We start from the raw sequence: 16,493 nt of genomic DNA on the forward strand, positions 1-16,493 counted from the left end.
AGTATCAGACCCCCTACGTCACGTCAGCACACAGCATTAGTGAAATGAACATGGCGCCATGGCGCGAGCTCAGCAGAACGGCAACAACAGAAATAGGAAGACAGCCTCATTTTCAGGCAGTTTGCTTCGGTTTCTGTTAACTCTCTTTCAATTTCCAGAAAGCTTATTTAAAATAAACGGTAATGTTAAAGTTCATTTTAATGTTAGTTTAATTTACAACGCACGAGTTCCAAATGGAATTGAAATGAGACGTCCCAAAACTTTCTGTTGTGGCGTTTCTTTCTATGACTTCCACTTTGCCCACACGTACAGACGTTTTGTAACGTGGTATCTGCTATTGGGCAGGAGAACGAAGATCCTCCTCTGCAGATTTAATATTTTCCCAGCCACTCTGAGTCAATGACCATTCAGCTGAATGCTATGCTTCAGCCTCATTCATTTTGCCATCGCTCAGAAAAAATGCTGCTGTCAGATTCCCTGCCTTCCTAGGCATGGAATTATCTTTCACCTGACAGTGTGAACCAGATTCTTTCTTCCAACCACTTGCATACACTGTGGGTTCCCACCTCTCTGTCTAACCAAACAGCCTGATGGACATGATCCTGAAATAAAGCGTTTCTGTAGGCTTACATCGTATTGAGGGATGTAAACAGGCCTGGTGGAAGTGTGGTGGAAGGTCTCCTAGCACACTAGTCACAAAACACTTTCACCAGGAGCACTGAACACACTACCACACGATTCCTACTTTAAAGCAGAGCGGAGAAAGCGCTGCAGAAAACAGTCCTCGCCCAGCAGGGGAAGCAACAAGGCGGCCCAGCCAGGCACTGCTTTCCTTGTTTTGTTCATCTCTGCTGTCCCCAGGCCTCAGCACCTGTGGTATTGTCAGCCATTCATCAGGCAGCATTCGAGCAGGTGAAAGAGGAAAGGGAAAGGAATCGCTTCGTCTCCTGAAAGCCAGCAGGTCCCACAGGACGGTGTGTCAAAGCCTCCCGCCGTCTCTCGCTGCTGGAACCTGGGTCTGTGGCTTTGAGTCTGTCACCTTCCAAAGGTGCATCATGCTGCTATCAGAAACAGCCAGCGTTGTGCTTACTTCTTTGATGTGTCATGTCAAGACGGGCTAGCAACTGCCAGGGGTCCACTCTGCTAAGCTCTGCCAAAGCAATTTAAATTATACTACCTTCTTTCAGTGCAGCGGTATTCTTAGCACTCTTTTGAGCAGGGTTTATTGCACAAAAGCAGTTCAGGTGACACACAGGTATTTCTGTGCTTTAGCTACTTCTGCTCTCTGTGGCTCAAACTCCAGCCTCATTTCCTGGGCAGTTTTCCTCCCACTGAGCAGCTGCCTACAGAACCACTTTGAACAGCTGGCTTGTAGGACACCTGATTATTGCATTAGAAACCATTAAGTCCAAAGCACATGTGGGTCTATTAAGCACATTTACACATTAACACGTGAATACATCACGATAAAGCAGGACTTCTCCTCCCAGGAATCTGCAAGAATGGAAATGATGCAAACCCATCTGATGACTAAAGCAGTGCATCTGATTGCAGGCACTCTGAGCCTGTCCCACAATCCAGTTTGGTTAATGGAAAGACACACTGCTTGAAATGTCAAACCTTCCAAAAGGCACGAGAAACTTGGCTTAGCATTTTGAAAACCATGAGTGTGTACATTTAGACTGTTCAGAGAAAAATACCCAACAAGGATGGGCTTTTTTTAGTTTGATTTTTCTTTTAATGCATACATAAGAGTGGAACAGTTCCTATTCGTTTGTTCATAGTGACTGCTTGAATAGAACACTGACCATGCATAAAAAAGGATAAAACCCATGCATAAAACCGTGGCTTTTCCTTTCTTCTATGCCTTCCAAGAAATTACGAGGATATGATGCAACTGTAGAGCAGTTCTAAATGATGCAGTAGTACACAAACACCTGTAACTCAGTACTGAATTAAAAGCACACCCATCTCACAAGCCCACAGCTAGCAGCACAGCTCTGTCAGCTTCTTATTTTACCCAACTAACAGGAGAAGTGAAACATGCAGTAGCACATCATTAGACTCCACTATAGGAAAAACCTGAAGGTGCTTTCTATTAACATTATAATAACTAGAGATGAGGGAATAATTTGCAATGATTTATCAAAAAATGTAGCCTCTTTTTCTGTTCATGGAATATTTATTGGTAGCTCATGGTTCCTCAAATTTATTGAATATTCAAATATTTTACTTCTTTTTGGAATACTTTTACATGCAGAATGATCACATTTTGCTTTGAACAGTCAATATTTAAAATTCACTACTTCAGCTGTGCTCATTAGTAAGTGGCCAGGTGTGTTAGTAGATGATTGCATGTCCAAATTTAAAAATTGAGCTACAGAGAATAATCACATACTTTAAATACCACGAATTCTCATGCTTTTTTTTTTTTTTTTTTTTTTTTCTTCCTAGAAGTGAACACAAAAGAGATGAAAGCATAGCTAAAGAGAAGTAAAATATGAGAACAAATATTTGCAGACCTTTTTGGAGCATTTGCCCAAATCTGGTAACATTGGCCTACTGACCCCAAAACAAATGACCTTTGGCACGGGGGTTAATGTAGCCCCAGACCCCTGCACACACAGAACGTTCCTCTCACATTAAATTGTGCCATGTGATCTTCACACTAGATTCTCAGAACCAGTCTTAGTTCATGCTTTTCCTCTCTCCATTTATTAAATTGCTTTGGCCAGCAGTACAACGTTTTAAATGCCCTGGTTGTATCGAAGATTGTATAAACAGCTATTGTTCTGTTCCTGAACAGACACTCAAAACCTATTAGTGCTAATGGATGTTACGTATGCTAGAGGAATCAAGTTTACTGCTTGCTTCAGAAGAACCTAGGGTCAGTTACTGCTAAGGTAGATGTAGCCAGCAGCCATGAAACTGGAAGAGAACACACAGCTCTTGAGATGCTGCTCTGCCTACACGTTAAGTTACTCCGAAGGTTCAGTTGATTTAGAGGAAGCAAGGAGTTCCCTCCCAGCATTAGGAGTTACATATGAAGATTCAAATTTGTGTGAAAGAACAAAAGAAATGAGAGAGCGATTTAACATTTAGCATTTAGCATCTCAAAAACAAAGGCAAACTGCACAGTGCTGAAACACCAACAAATCCTGCTCTTCAGGCACTCCTCACAGCCCTCACTACCTGATTAGCCTTGACATTTTTGCCTTTCATCTTCCACACCATCCATCTTTCTAAACCAAATAAGCCCAAAAGGACACCCTTGAAAGTGCATCTGTATAGTCTGAAATACATTAATAATTAGAGTAATTAAACCAACGGGAATTTTTGTTTTAAATTCTCCCCCATCTAAGCTGAAATTTATGAATCCAGTAAAACAATCTCTAACAATTAGAACTGAAATTTCAAAGTACATATGCTCAGTAAGAATAATTTTCTATCATCCCAGCCAAAAGCAAACCTTTTTGCCAGCATATTCCATGATTTCAATGATGTCTTTCCTCTCAGATCTTTAAATCTATCACCTGAGGTATCTCCAACCTTCACTCATCAATTCAGTGTAACAGACACCACTCCATTTTCAACTTAGTTTTCCCAGGAAACCAAAACTCTGAAATTACACAACCTACCATCTTAGTAAGTTCTGAATCTGTTGGCCAATTCTAATCAAATTTAGTAGGGATACGAAATTCTTACAGACATGAAATTCTTTCAATTTTTATGAAAACAAGCGATGAAGGAGAAAAGCAACTCAGAGCAGTGGACTTGCTAGAGATGGTCACAGAAGAACATGCTGCTTTCAATGGAAAACCTGGAATAGAGCAAACAGTGCACTCACAGCTGGACAAAGTGCACCTGGGAATGGAATGATCTCCTGAGTTACTGCTATTGCCTCAGTTTGAAAGCTTCTACAGCTTTCAACAACTGACTGAATTGTCATTCAAATTTTGAGTTGATGCACTGAGTTATTCGTGTCATGCTACAGAGAAATCGAATGTGCACGACTAAGTAGCTCTGTCAGATCAAAAAAGAGTTCTTTGTGTACATATTTTGTACTGAAGGAAGCCTCAGAGATTAATGCTTACTTTATGGAGATTACCAAATATGCTGAAACCAGAAGGTGCTTTGTTTGATGATATAATGAAACACTCTTTAAATGGTACCAAGCATTCCTCGGCTTCTCTCAGTTCTGTCAAGTCATCTCCAAGGTTGATGTTTTCAAGATCTCCATTATTCTACATTTACTTCCTCCCTCACCCCTAATTTTATGCCCTGCCATATTCTTATACTTGTAGATATCTTCTTATCAAGCAGAGGCTACCCTTCCTCTCTGAAGGACCCTGCACCTACGTAAACATAAATTGATGCATAAACCTCCATAGATACAAGAATACTTACTCTGATCTGCTCAACTTATAGCAGTGGAAATCATGGAAATGCCAAATAATTCTCCTTCTGTGCCATGAGAGCTACCATTATTATATCCTCTTACACACCTGCTTTCTTTCTTTATATGCCTTTGCTTCCTTTGTCAGAGCTAATGTTTCCTTGGAAAGCAAAGTCTCCTGAGAGATACGTATGGCATCCAAATGTTTACAAAGCCGTATTGCCTGAGGAAAGATAAAAAAAAGTACAGGATGAAATATCTGGAAAGAAAATGCAGCATTTTTTCAGCAGACTCGAGAAAGAAAGGGAGCTTTCCTCACCTTCAATTTAAACAAGCAGACTATGTGTGTAACTTTAAACAGTATCATACAAAGACGTTCAAGAATCTAAAGCTTTGAATAAGGCCTTTTTCATCTACCTTACTATAACACGGATTTTAAAGAAGAAAGCATTCTTCCTAGCATGCACACAGCACCATCATCTGTGAAGTTTCTGCGCTCAGCTCTCTCTGTGGTTCAAACACAGCTTCGACATTTTCAGTGTGGACAAGAGAGGCAGCTGGCCATGCCAACAAAGCAACCAGCAATGTGGGAACACCACAAACTCCTCCCAGGTTCACTGAAAAGGCACGCAGGGTTCTGTATTACAGCACTACCACCACCACTGCCCTGCAGGTTCTCACAGAGCTCATGGGAATGCTCCCATTTAACTTACAGGTTATGGTAGATAAGCCTATGAATGCCACCCTTCAACGTGCCTCGTGCTCTTCTATAACTGATCTTCACAAGTGCTGTGCTAAGTAAAAAGCAAGAAGGTACGTGGGGACTGTCAGAGCCCTGAAGAGAGCACACTTACCATTGTAGTTTTACCAGAAGCAGGTGGACCGAGTATGAAAATCCTTGGAGCTAAGAAATGAGAACATGCAAATGTTAAGATGTGGAACAGAAGGATCCAAACTTGTTTCCTTGTTATTGCACAGCCTAACCATAAGCACACAGAAACAATTATTTCAATAGGAAATCTGCCTGAATGTAAAGCTCGGTACTGGGCTAAGGAGAAAGAAGGGGGAACACTCAGCCAGTGCCACCTCGGTCTGTCTTTAACCTCTGAGGCTAATTAGACTGATATCCTAACTAAACACGTCACTTAAGCATATTTCTATCTATTCCAATGGATAAATAGTTTATGGGGTGAACCAGAGCATAAACAGGAACATTTTCTTATCTCAGTTTGACTTCTATTCCCAAAAGATTGATTTAGAGCATATTTTGCAATGAAAAAAAGAAGATAGTTTGTGTTTGCAGGACAAGACTACTTAAAAGTGACTAATGCTGTAATCACAGGGCTGTTGACATTGGATGGGATCTTCGGAGATCATCTAATCTCTTCTCATTTTCCTTATGAAGTATGGTAGCAAAACCACCGAACTTTGGCAGAGCTTTTGGCTCCCATCACAAAAAAAGGAGACTGCATTTTAGTTGCAACTCAACAGCCGTGTCAGGGTCGAAAGAAGATTTAGATGTTGCAAAACTAAGCACTTTTTCCTCTGCGCTTTGACAGCTGCCTTCATGTTCTCAGGTCAGTGTTGAAAGGCCTTTTTTTTTTCCCCTCTCTGTAAGCCGTATTTCTCTGCTGTGTGTCCCCCACCCAAGATGGGGAGAATTCTCAATCCTGCCACTGATAGCTGTAATGTGAACAGAGCAGGGGCAAGGCAAAAAGAAAAGGGGGAAAATGGAACAACTCTCAGGAAAGTATTTGGGACTTTTTGCACAGCCACATTTTGGGCTGCAATCCCTGGAGCTGACATTTGCTGTTAATGCCTTTGATGTTTTCTCAGGAAAATTATAACAAAAAAAGGATCATCTAGAGAAGGGGCTGACAAGGGCTTAGCAGCAGTAACACAGGGCAGCACAGAGGAGGGATCTGCTCACCCCCAAACCTCTTCAGTTCTTGGTAACCGAGGGAAATGCAGCGTGTGATGACAGCAGACATGGAAGGATGTGAAATGTATTTTTATGAGGCCTTCCACGCACTTACCAGTTATTGGGCAGGTGCAATTTTTAAACATACATGAAACCCAAATTACAGATTCATCTTTACAAAGTTCTCTGAGGCGGAAGGTTTAAGAAAAACTCCCCCTTATTGGTTCTTGCAAGTGCAACAGAACTAGTACACAATGTAGAAAAATACTTTAAAAGGGTACATCAGCTGTTTTTATCACCTAATTTCTTTCAAATGTAATGTGATTAAATCCTAGGGCTTTTTTTTTTTTTTTTTAATCTAACACCTTGAAACTCCAGCCCGATACTTAGGAATTATTTATAAACAGCGTCATAAAAGAGTGCTCGGGTGCCAACACTAATCAACTTCTTCAAACCACTTCAAAGAAAATCAAAAAACCTTTCCATCCACAGATCCTTTTGAGGTTTAACTAGGAGCGTGATTTAAAATTCACAAGAAAACCCTTAGGTATTGAAGCTTTAATACACAGCTTTCTTGGACAAACGTTTGATAAAAAACGAAACATACCATTATATACACCATATCATGCTTTAATATTGCCCAGGGCTACTGTAAATGCTCACTTTGTACTAAATCTGGTTTTCTCTCTGCTTAGTGACTCGCAGCAGATGGGGCAGCGTAATTCACTGATTTACTCATTTGCACACTTGTAAGGCTCTTCTAAAGCATTCTCCCCAAACATCTGACACGAGGGCACAAGCAGGACATGGCTGGATGTCATATTTAACCCCCTCCCATCAGCAGACAGTCGGTGCTTAATGCTGCAGGTCCAGACCTCCATCCCTAAACAAAGTGAGAAAAACCTGGAAAAGGACTTTTCCTGCAGCAACAAATCGCATTTCATCCTGTGTTTAGTCCCGATGTTACAGGATTTACTCTTCCAAGCACTATGAAGTTTTAACATCCAAGGATGCTCTTAGCAATAAGCAAAATGAATTCTGGAATAATGAAATACGGCTGGACTCTCTGCATTCCATTTAGGTCCAAAAGAGTCTACAATTAATATTAATGCAATAAAATCTGCTTGATTTATAAGGGAAATTCCACGCCAAAGAGGAACAGCACACAGTATGTGAAGAATATTCTTACAGAACTGTGTTAAATTTCTTCAGAGGAATTGTAAAGCAAAAGCTCACAGAAATGCTGCTTGGATCCTGAAAGCTCTCTTTGTTAACAAAAACCAAGATGCAACACACAAAATGCACATCTCTGTATATTAAAGAATTCTCAATCTTCGTATCGTTCGTTAGGGCTTCCAGAAGGATCACAGGAAAGAAGAACATCACAGAACTGGAAGCACAAACCCATTGGTGTGCATCTGACCTCGGAGCTTTCGGAGGCAGTTGTGAGCTATAATCATCATTAGACTTGTTTATATTTTTAAGAGTACTTTAGATCTGATTATTGATTAAAAAGGGTTGCTAACTTCACACCTGGGATAGACGCAATACTCCTTTTCCACACGTCTCTGTTTGAAATTTTCTCTAGGGCTAAAGCTGTCTAGCAAGGCAGGATCATGAAAATTCATTGCTTTACTGATGGCTCTAATAAGGGTTTTTTTTCTTCTAAATAGTCAGCACCTTCTGCCGTGATCAAAAAGGTAAAATCAACCTTGTTACAGATTTCTGTTACGTTACTTTCCATATAATTTATCTCTAAAACAACATTTAGTCTCTAATTCTAATTGGAGCGCCTTCCCCTTCTTAATAGCTCACTCCAGACCAAAAGCAGACAGCATTTTTCCTCTGACAAACAACTGCTGTAGTTCTATCTTTAGCCTCCAAGAACTGAAGCCACAAAATGGCAGCCCGCCTAAACGCGCTCAAATAATTCTGTGGGGCTCAGCAACAAATGCTCGAGTAATGCAGAGAAATCTCATCAGCATTCTATCAAGCTGCAATTCCTCTGCAAATTGCCCACGGGCCAATAAAACAGATTGATTACTGGTGCTGCCCACATCAGGAAGGGTCAGGCATAATTTGCAGGATTGGACATTCCTTCCTGGTTTTGATCCTGAGCGGGGTTTCAATCAACATCCATCTGATCCCTACCACGACGTATGAAGATCTCAGAGCACCTCCAGTGATAATGACTTCATTGATGCTGCAGCAGAACTTTCGTAATGGTTTACTCTGGTTTTAAAGAAACATCAAAGCAACGTGACGCCAGCTATTCCTGACAGCTCACGCAGAACAAAAATTAGAGTTCCGTTGTGCATATCCAAATAGAATCTGCCTAAGGGTGAACAGTTTGTAAATCAAATAATTTGATTGAGTGTACATGCTTTTATTGTGCAGAGCACAGCCTTCCCATTCAATTTACCAGGTTTTGTTATCCACACAAGTAGGCACACTCACTGTTCCTTCATCTGAGATGCCACTGAGCGGCGGAACTCATTAACAACAGCTAGTAACTCACTAATCAAAAACCAGAGAATCTGCCAGCCCAGGTAGAATGGGAAACCAAATTTACACCTGACAAAAGGAGTAATTAGTGAGCTTAAAGACAACAGGAAATATCAGATGGGGGACGGAACGCATTAATAATTGATACAATAGAACTCTTTGTTATTCCCTGAGAGGGTTTCATTGTTATAACTGTTATAAGTGAGTTTTTTATTAGATTACCCACTAAAAAAAAAACAAAAACAGATGATGATGAAATTAAAAGCACCTTACTTATAACCACTGCATAATGCTCAATCCTTTTTATTCCTTCCAGGGAACGGTCTGAAACCTTTTATCCACCCTTTGCCAACCAAAATGCCATTTCTGAGCAGCTCGTTGCAAGTAAGGCCTTGCACTGTCTCTAGTCTCTCAGTTTTCACTTACCATCATCATTGTGCTGCTCTAAATGCTCTATCATAAACTGAATGGGGTCCTCCGGCTTATGAATTAACAGCTCTTCAAGCATGTTCTGAAAAACAACAGCACAAAGTCAGAGGAAAATTAAAGTCACCACAGGAGCAATGTTACAACAAGGTGGTGATGAGGATCTTAGTCACTCATTTTCTTAGGTCCCCTTCAACAGACAAAGCAGGGAATATAGACCCTATTTTAGAGGCTGAAAAAGCGAAACAAGGTTTTACAATAAATAAAGAAATGAATTAAATGAAAACCCCACAGCAATTTGCTTTTGCTTATTTATGATACATACGGAGACCTGAGGGGTTTTGCCCCAGTGTTGCAGTGGCTGAGCCAGCACTGACATCAACCCACACGGACAGCACCAAACCAGCCTCCTTCGTGCCTTTTTGGGGCAAGTTAAACCTGTGGCACATCCCCACAAGTGCCCAGCGAGCCTAGAGGGCAGTGGAATAGATGGGGCCCACAGGAAATACACACAACTGCCCCAAACCAAGCAATCAAAACCACAAAAGCAGCACGTTTTGCTGCTTTAATCTCGCTGCCCTCTGTCCTGCAATAAAACTAGCAGGGGAAAAAAAGGTTTAAAGCCCTTTTCTGAACTCTGATTTTGGATCCTGTTCTCTTATTGCAGAATGGAGGCTGTGGAGGAGCTAAGCTGAAGCCCCTCCAGCAGCACAGATCTCTACTGACTGCGGCTCTGTGGGCAAACACCACTCCATCCGTTTTCTCATCAGGAACTTCAGCACAGCTGAGAGTTCTGTAATTAAAAGCAAACCTCAAACAGTGCTGAGTGAACGACCGTCTCCTTTCCCACCCAGCAGCAAACAGCACAGCACAAAGCTCGGCTTCTCGTAAGTTCAGCCCACGACCATCGCTTTGCAGCGTTTGTTCGAGCTGCGAGCCCTGACTGAACAGAGCAAACCGAGCTTTATCGAACTTGTTCAGGCCGGCAGCGATGGACCATCGCCGTTCCGCGCCCACACCCTCACGTGCCTCCCCTCCATTTCATTCACTTCTGCACATCGGGGTTCAGCTGGCACTCCAGCTATACGTGCCCACTTTCCCTGCGACGCCGGAAGCTGTGAGGAAAGCCGGGCCCCCCCGGCCCCTCCCCGCCCCTGTTCACCTGCAGGAGCCGGAAGAGCCCCTGTCGCTCCGCGTAGTCGCCCACCGACGGCGGCCACGACCGGGCGGGGGCGTCCATGGCCGCCCTTAGCAACCGTCCGCGGCGCTGCGTTGCTATAGAGTGACGTCACTTCAATGCGACGCAGCGACACGTGCCCCGAAACGTAAGGAGGCGCTGCAGTGTGACGTCATCGAACGGCGACGGTTGCTACGGAGACGGCGGCGGCGGTTGCTAGGGACCCGGCTCGGGGTGCGTGCTGAGCCCGGCCCAGGCCCCACTGCCCCGCGCGGCCCCACACGCCGGTACGGAGTTGCAGGGGGAGGCCCGGCCCTGTTCTCTGCGGCGGTGAAGGGATGAGGGGGGCGTTGGAGCCACCTGCGGTGCCGGGCAGAGGCCCTCCATTTGCCCCGCTCTCCCCCTCGGGCAATGGTTTCACATGGGCAAAAAAACGACAGCTCTCCCTGCGGCCATTTCCCAGCGCCGTGACTGATGCAGTGCTGCGTTATGTTTACAGCAGCCCCGCTCGGGTTTATGGCAGCTGATTGTCAGCGGCCCCCCGGGCTCTCTGCCTCTTTTCCAGCATCGTTACCGCTGCCATGACTTACTGCCTGGGGCCCGGGGACCACCGTGCTTTGACGTCGTATATCTTCTTTTTTATCCTTCTGGTGGTGGAGTTGCTTTCCAACTCTGCTGAAACATAGAGTTACACACGTAGAATCGTGTCATTTCTAAAAAGGAGCTGCTTTTCTCTCCTTTTCTCCCAGATTCCAACAGTGGGAAAGGATGAATGAGGTAAGGGATACCCTAAAAGTCATAGAAGACAACTACAAGCTCTTCCTGCAGCAGCAGTTCACGTTTATTGGAGCTCTGCAGCACACCAGAGAGAATGCACACGACATGATCAGACCCGTGGCGAGCATCAGTCAGGTACAGAACGCTCAGCACAAAAGTTTCTGCTGATGAGAACTGGGTACAGCGATGCAAGAATGCACAAAAACTTGCTACTAATGTGTGTGCACAACTGTGAAGCAGTGGCAAAAGATTAAGCAGGGGAAAGGAACACCTCTGTTAGACTTTCCCATTGACAGAAAAGGAAGTACATAGCTCAGCATTGCTGTAGAATTTAGCTTAACGCTGTCATTTCAATGCTGAGGCATAGTCAGAAATACAGGGTACTACAAACAAACCCACCCTTCCTCCCCAGCCACACACGGAATCTGTAATCCTTAACTTGCAATAACCAGCCTGCTTGCCTCTTCCCCTGGTATTGGTGCTACTGTACCTTTCTGTAGGGCTTATTAAAAATAATGGCTGTGTTACAGAGATAGTATGATGGATCGAGGGCTGAAAGTCCCAAGTGGGCTAAGGTGTTTTCTGGGCTGGTAAGTAAAATGTCATGGAATTTTGATAAGGGGATGTTTTAAGTAGTACAAACTTCAATCACTGGAAAACAAAGGGGGAAAAAAAATCCAAACAGAACTAGAATAGTGGATGTGAGAAAGCAGAACCCAGGCACAAAGACCAGAAGCATGCCAAAGCCAGATTGAAGGCCAAGCTCTTACTAGGATTAAGAAACTAAAGAGGGCTGACTTTGTTCTAACACTGAAGGGTATTCTCACAGACATTAAGCTAATTTCTTTTTTTCCCCCCCAAAAAATAGACATTGAAGTTTTGTATAGCATTATGTTGTTTTTAAAAGCACAGGTATTGCAGAAGCACAGAGCAAGCTCAGACTCTGCTTCCTGGTGGGGTGGAAGACCTGCTTTTGGTAGGGATGAAACCTCCTAGCAACTACTTCATACCTGACAGTGACACTGACACAGTGATACAGGGACGTGGACTCAGCAGTGGCAAACCTTACTGCGTGGGTAGCCCTAGGGATATCACCACGTCACCTTAGAGAAAGGAGAGAAAAAGGAAGAGATTGTTACTGGGGAGAGCAGGGAGCATCGGTACAGCACGTGGTGGTGGGCTCTTGTGTGGGAACTGAAACAAAGAAACTTAACTGGGACAAAAACAGTAACGCATTTAGTTTCACTGCCATTCTTCTGCCTTATCCCAATCTTGTTTTGAATTGTATATAGGAGGGCATAGGAATAAAACCAGCAAATACCTGTGCTGTCACTTGCTTCAATCGGAGACTCAAATAACCCAGCAAGTGCCTCCTCCGCCGAGCCTGGCTGTGCTCATGGCTTTAGTCCAGCTCTCCCTGAGCTCCCCAGGCTGCAGCTTAAGAACCAGCAACTCCTGCTGCAGAACCTGGTGGTCACTGCAAGCTGTTGCTCACGTTGTCCTGGTCCTCTCCTGGTGCACTAACTCTCTTCTGTTGATATGGACAGAAAGAAGTCCTGTAATCCTGTTGATGAACACCCAGGCTAAAACGCGATTCTCTTTAGGACTGTTTCTGCTCAGAGCAGCAATAAAAAAAAAATCCTGCCACTCACGTGGACAGAACACAGCATGAACGCAGAGGAAGGAAAAATCCGTAGCGGAAATGGATCCTTAGGGGCCTTCTTTATTTCTCTTACAAACCTGCTGAGAATTTGCCCTGGTGTATAGCATGGCTGTTCTGTATGCACAGAGCACGCTGGTGGTGGAGCGGTTCCTTCGTTCTTATGCTGTAGTCTTACAGAAAGCACTGAAGGTGTTACAGTCCAGCCTTGGCTGCCAACCCCCCCTCTGTGTTTTACATTCCTACCACTCAAGTCTGAAGCATCCGTAATGCTTTTGGAGCAGATACTGAATCTCTTGTCATAGTCTTTCACCACACAGTGCCATTTACTCTGAGAAACAAAACCATTCAAGGCAAATAGGGAATTGTCATTGCTATAACAGGTTAGTAAGGACAACTCAGGTTAAATAATTTTAATTTTGCTGTCACAAGTAATAGTGCCAAATAAAGAACCATGAACAACATGCACATATGCAAGCACATCCATGCTTTACTCCAGAACGCTCCCTGTTTGGCTACCACCCCCATCCCCCACCCCATTCTATGCAAGCAGCTGTGGCAGTACAGAAGACAGTAAACTCCCCTGCTTACACCCAACCCAACTTTGCAGTGCTCATAGCAGAGCTGTTTTTGGCTGCAGTACTGCCATACTACTCTCCAAAGAGGGAAGGAAGGCTTGTTGCTGTGCTGACAAACAGATCCATTACCCCAGCCCTCTTCAGCTGTGATGAATGATGAGCGAACAATCTCAGGCATGCCCTAGAAAGCTTACTGCTTGCCTCTGTATCATTTTCCATAGTGGCTCATTCCTTCAGTCACACCAGAAAGTATCTGCTGTTCACTGACTTAAGCAACTTTGCAGCATATCACAGTGTAATTTAACATGCATGACTCCATCTTTCCCCACGTTGCACTCTGCAGGTACAGTCCTACATGGACCACCACTGTAACAACTTAACGGACAGGCGTATCCTCACCATGTTCCTAAACATCTGTAATGACCTGAGCAATCTCTGCCACAAGCTGGAAACCATGCATCGTGGTAACAGCACAACCAATGAAATTTTGGAAAGATGCAAGCTGCTCCTTAACCACAGCAATGATCTGAGCACCATCCGAGCCAAGTACGTCTTTCCATTAGCTGAGTTCTGTGGAGGCAATTGTGGATACAGGAAGACTGTCACAAGAATGCATATTCCTACCTGACCTCCCTGCTGGTTTCTGTTATGACATCGTTCTGGCTCCTCCCTGCTATTCCTGCTCTGTGTGTAGTTAATTTCGTGGAGCAGATGTCTGTATTTGCTCTTGAACTCTTGCAGGCTGAGTCCAGCAGGCACAACACAGCTCCTTTCTCAAGTTCTATCAGCGTCCTTTTGCTCTGGGGACACTGCTGCCTACATCTTCACCTTTCCCCGTGGGCTCAGGGTGGCACTGCTGGACTCACCAGGGCTGCATTGCCTGGACTACTCAACGAATGCTTCCTTCTGTCCCACAGATATCCTCACAATGTTGTGAATCACCTGAGCTGCGACGAAGCAAAGAATCACTTTGGAGGTGTGGTGAGCCTCATCCCCATTGTCCTAGATGGTGTGAAGGAGTGGCTGTCCCACATTGAGAAGCTGCCACGGCACATGGTGTGTAATGTGAGTGATACAAGTGCTGAGAAGAGGGCACCCCAGGATGCAGCATCTAGGGCAGCCATTTCCCCCCAAACACCTTCCGTCCATCCTGAAGCTCAGACCTCAGTTAGTAACAAAGATTGTGTACAAGTGCAGGGGAATAAGCGTGTCAGAAAGAAGCACATGACTGACAGAGAAAATCACTGTGGGAAACTTAAAGGCCCCTGGAAACCACCTGGCAGACATGCCTTTTAAAGGATTGAAGGTCGTGTATCTTCCACTTAACCGCCTTTAATCAGGTGGCTGATTAAAGATAGTGAAATGAACGCTGGAAATCCAAGATCTGAAGAGTTAGTCCTGGCAGATCTATCTTCCTCTTCCTTGCTGTTATTTCCACTCTCCTCCTGAAAGTCAGATCTCAACAGAAGCAGCTTTATCACTCGTGGTCCCTTTGACAAATATTGTGGTGAGAGTAACAGTGAGGAGCAATCATATTCTAATCATACTGGGCTTATCCCTAAGATTTCCCCACCCCAGCTGATCCCATGGAAATCACCAGCTTTTTGGACCAAAGAATCAGTGTCGACAGGACTGTAATGCCATTGGCTATAGGAAAGGTCAGCATGGTTTAGCTGCACTGCCTGGGCTCTGCGGGGTCCTTGCAGATCCTCACATCATCACCAGTAACACCAACCAGAACATTTTCCTTATATCCACTTTGACTTCTTTGCTGTCAGCAGAGCTGGAAATATAAAGGATTCCTCCCCAGACCCAGGCAAAGCTAATGGGAGGTCCTTTTCATTAAGCATGAATAATGGGAATCTAAGGGAAGCAGAGATTGAGAAAACGGTGGCCATTTTCAGATGGTTCCTTTCTTTACAAACTGCAAGTTACATATATTAAAAAAATGCCTCTCCCCCTTTTCAAGAAAAGAACCCAGCTTCCTTGATTTTCAAGGGCGTTATGAACCTTGTTCATTAAAACTGAAAGGCACTGGAAATGGTCTCACACTGCTTTTATAACAGCCCTTTGCAATTCCAGCACAATACCTTTTCCCCAGTTGCTGAGAGCAGCTTTCCTCCCAGCCCTCTTTGGGGGCTCAGCAGTTACAGAGCCCCCCCTTCCCTGCAGCCGACATGCATCTGTGGTGGTGCTTTTATTCAAATGCAGTTAGCTACAAACTTAGGATCTCACTAATGCAATGTCTTCCCTGTATCTGACTGCTCTTTTCCCCTCCCACAGGCAAATTAGCTCCTGTTCTTTGCTTCCTGCTGGAAGACACTCCTGAATAAACAATTTCCCCTTGCATACTTGGCTCAGTTTGCTCAAATTGTGGAAAGCTGTTGCCTTACGACCAGATTTTGGCAACAAGCAGCCAAAAAAGAAGGGAGAATTAACACAACACAGAGGAGGGAACATAGTAAGGAATGATGAAATAAGTAGTTCCAGGAGCACTGTGATTCCTCACATATACCCTCTTTCTTCTCCACTTTCCTTCCTCCCCTGCCTCCATGTGCTGCTCTCTAATACTTCTGCCCATCTGGAGAAGAAGCTGATTTTTATGAGGCATTGCACCCCAACTGAAACACAATGAACTCCAAAACCTTCCTGAGATGACACAGACTCCAGGGCACTAACGGGGCCACAGCAGCAAGATGTGCTTCATTAGGGAGCTGTGTTGCAGAGGCAGCTTTGGGTGAAGGAAATCAAAGCTGTCTGCAGCTGCCTCATTGTGTTTCGTGTTGCAAAGACAAGTGTCTGATAACAGTTGCCAGCCTGGAAAGTTTTCCAAACCCAGCACAGCTATGTTGACTACAGGGCAACAAGTGTTGGGACACCAGGGATACAATTCCCAGCTCTCTTTTCTGGCTGTCCCAGTGCCAGCTGCCAAGACATTTCAGTTTGAATATGCAGGCTGTGATCAGACTGCAATTACTCTCCACTCTAGAGCTCCTTTCAGTTCCCACAGCACATGACAGCACAAACTGCACGTCAGAGCAGTGCCACCAGAG

The 16,493-nt window shown here is 44.3% G+C and overlaps 2 protein-coding genes across 4 annotated transcripts in view; one reads left to right on the top strand and one right to left on the bottom strand.

Annotated features, from left to right (window-relative positions):
• AK8 (adenylate kinase 8) overlaps positions 1-11,190 on the bottom strand; it is a 63,476-nt gene extending 52,286 nt beyond the window's left edge. Inside the window, exons 1-4 of one of the 2 annotated variants that reach the window (XM_052669448.1) lie at positions 11,016-11,190; positions 9,249-9,333; positions 5,251-5,300; positions 4,506-4,619 (exon numbers count right to left, since the gene is read on the bottom strand). In XM_052669448.1, coding sequence (XP_052525408.1) covers positions 4,506-4,619; positions 5,251-5,300; positions 9,249-9,330 — 246 coding nt within the window. In that variant the 5' untranslated portion in view covers positions 9,331-9,333; positions 11,016-11,190. Of the gene's footprint in view, positions 1-4,505; positions 4,620-5,250; positions 5,301-9,248; positions 9,334-10,410; positions 10,526-11,015 lie in introns of those variants that run through there. The other variant, XM_052669447.1, reaches the window with a different exon arrangement.
• Positions 11,053-15,862, top strand: SPACA9 (sperm acrosome associated 9). Of its 2 annotated transcripts, XM_052669450.1 has the most exons (4): positions 11,053-11,337; positions 13,784-13,986; positions 14,358-14,496; positions 15,724-15,862. In XM_052669450.1, exons 1-4 carry the CDS (start codon positions 11,194-11,196, stop codon positions 15,730-15,732), a joined length of 495 nt encoding a protein of 164 aa, XP_052525410.1. In that variant the 5' UTR covers positions 11,053-11,193; the 3' UTR covers positions 15,733-15,862. The 2 variants fall into 2 exon arrangements, with proteins under 2 accessions (XP_052525410.1, XP_052525409.1); XM_052669449.1 differs by lacking the exon at positions 15,724-15,862 and having other exon boundaries at positions 14,358-15,667.
• The last annotated feature ends 631 nt before the right edge of the window (positions 15,863-16,493 follow it).

Source organism: Tympanuchus pallidicinctus, unplaced genomic scaffold (genome assembly GCF_026119805.1).
Source record: "Tympanuchus pallidicinctus isolate F22 unplaced genomic scaffold, pur_lepc_1.0 scaffold8, whole genome shotgun sequence".
Lineage (NCBI taxonomy): Eukaryota > Metazoa > Chordata > Aves > Galliformes > Phasianidae > Tympanuchus > Tympanuchus pallidicinctus.

Bases quoted from the DNA above. Each gene is read 5' to 3' on its own strand.
- SPACA9 (XM_052669449.1), top strand. From the start codon at position 11,194: ATGAATGAGGTAAGGGATACCCTAAAAGTCATAGAAGACAACTACAAG. The intron at 11,338-13,783 runs GTACAGAACGCT...TGCACTCTGCAG, and splicing joins CCGTGGCGAGCATCAGTCAG to GTACAGTCCTACATGGACCA. The intron at 13,987-14,357 runs GTACGTCTTTCC...TCTGTCCCACAG, and splicing joins CTGAGCACCATCCGAGCCAA to ATATCCTCACAATGTTGTGA.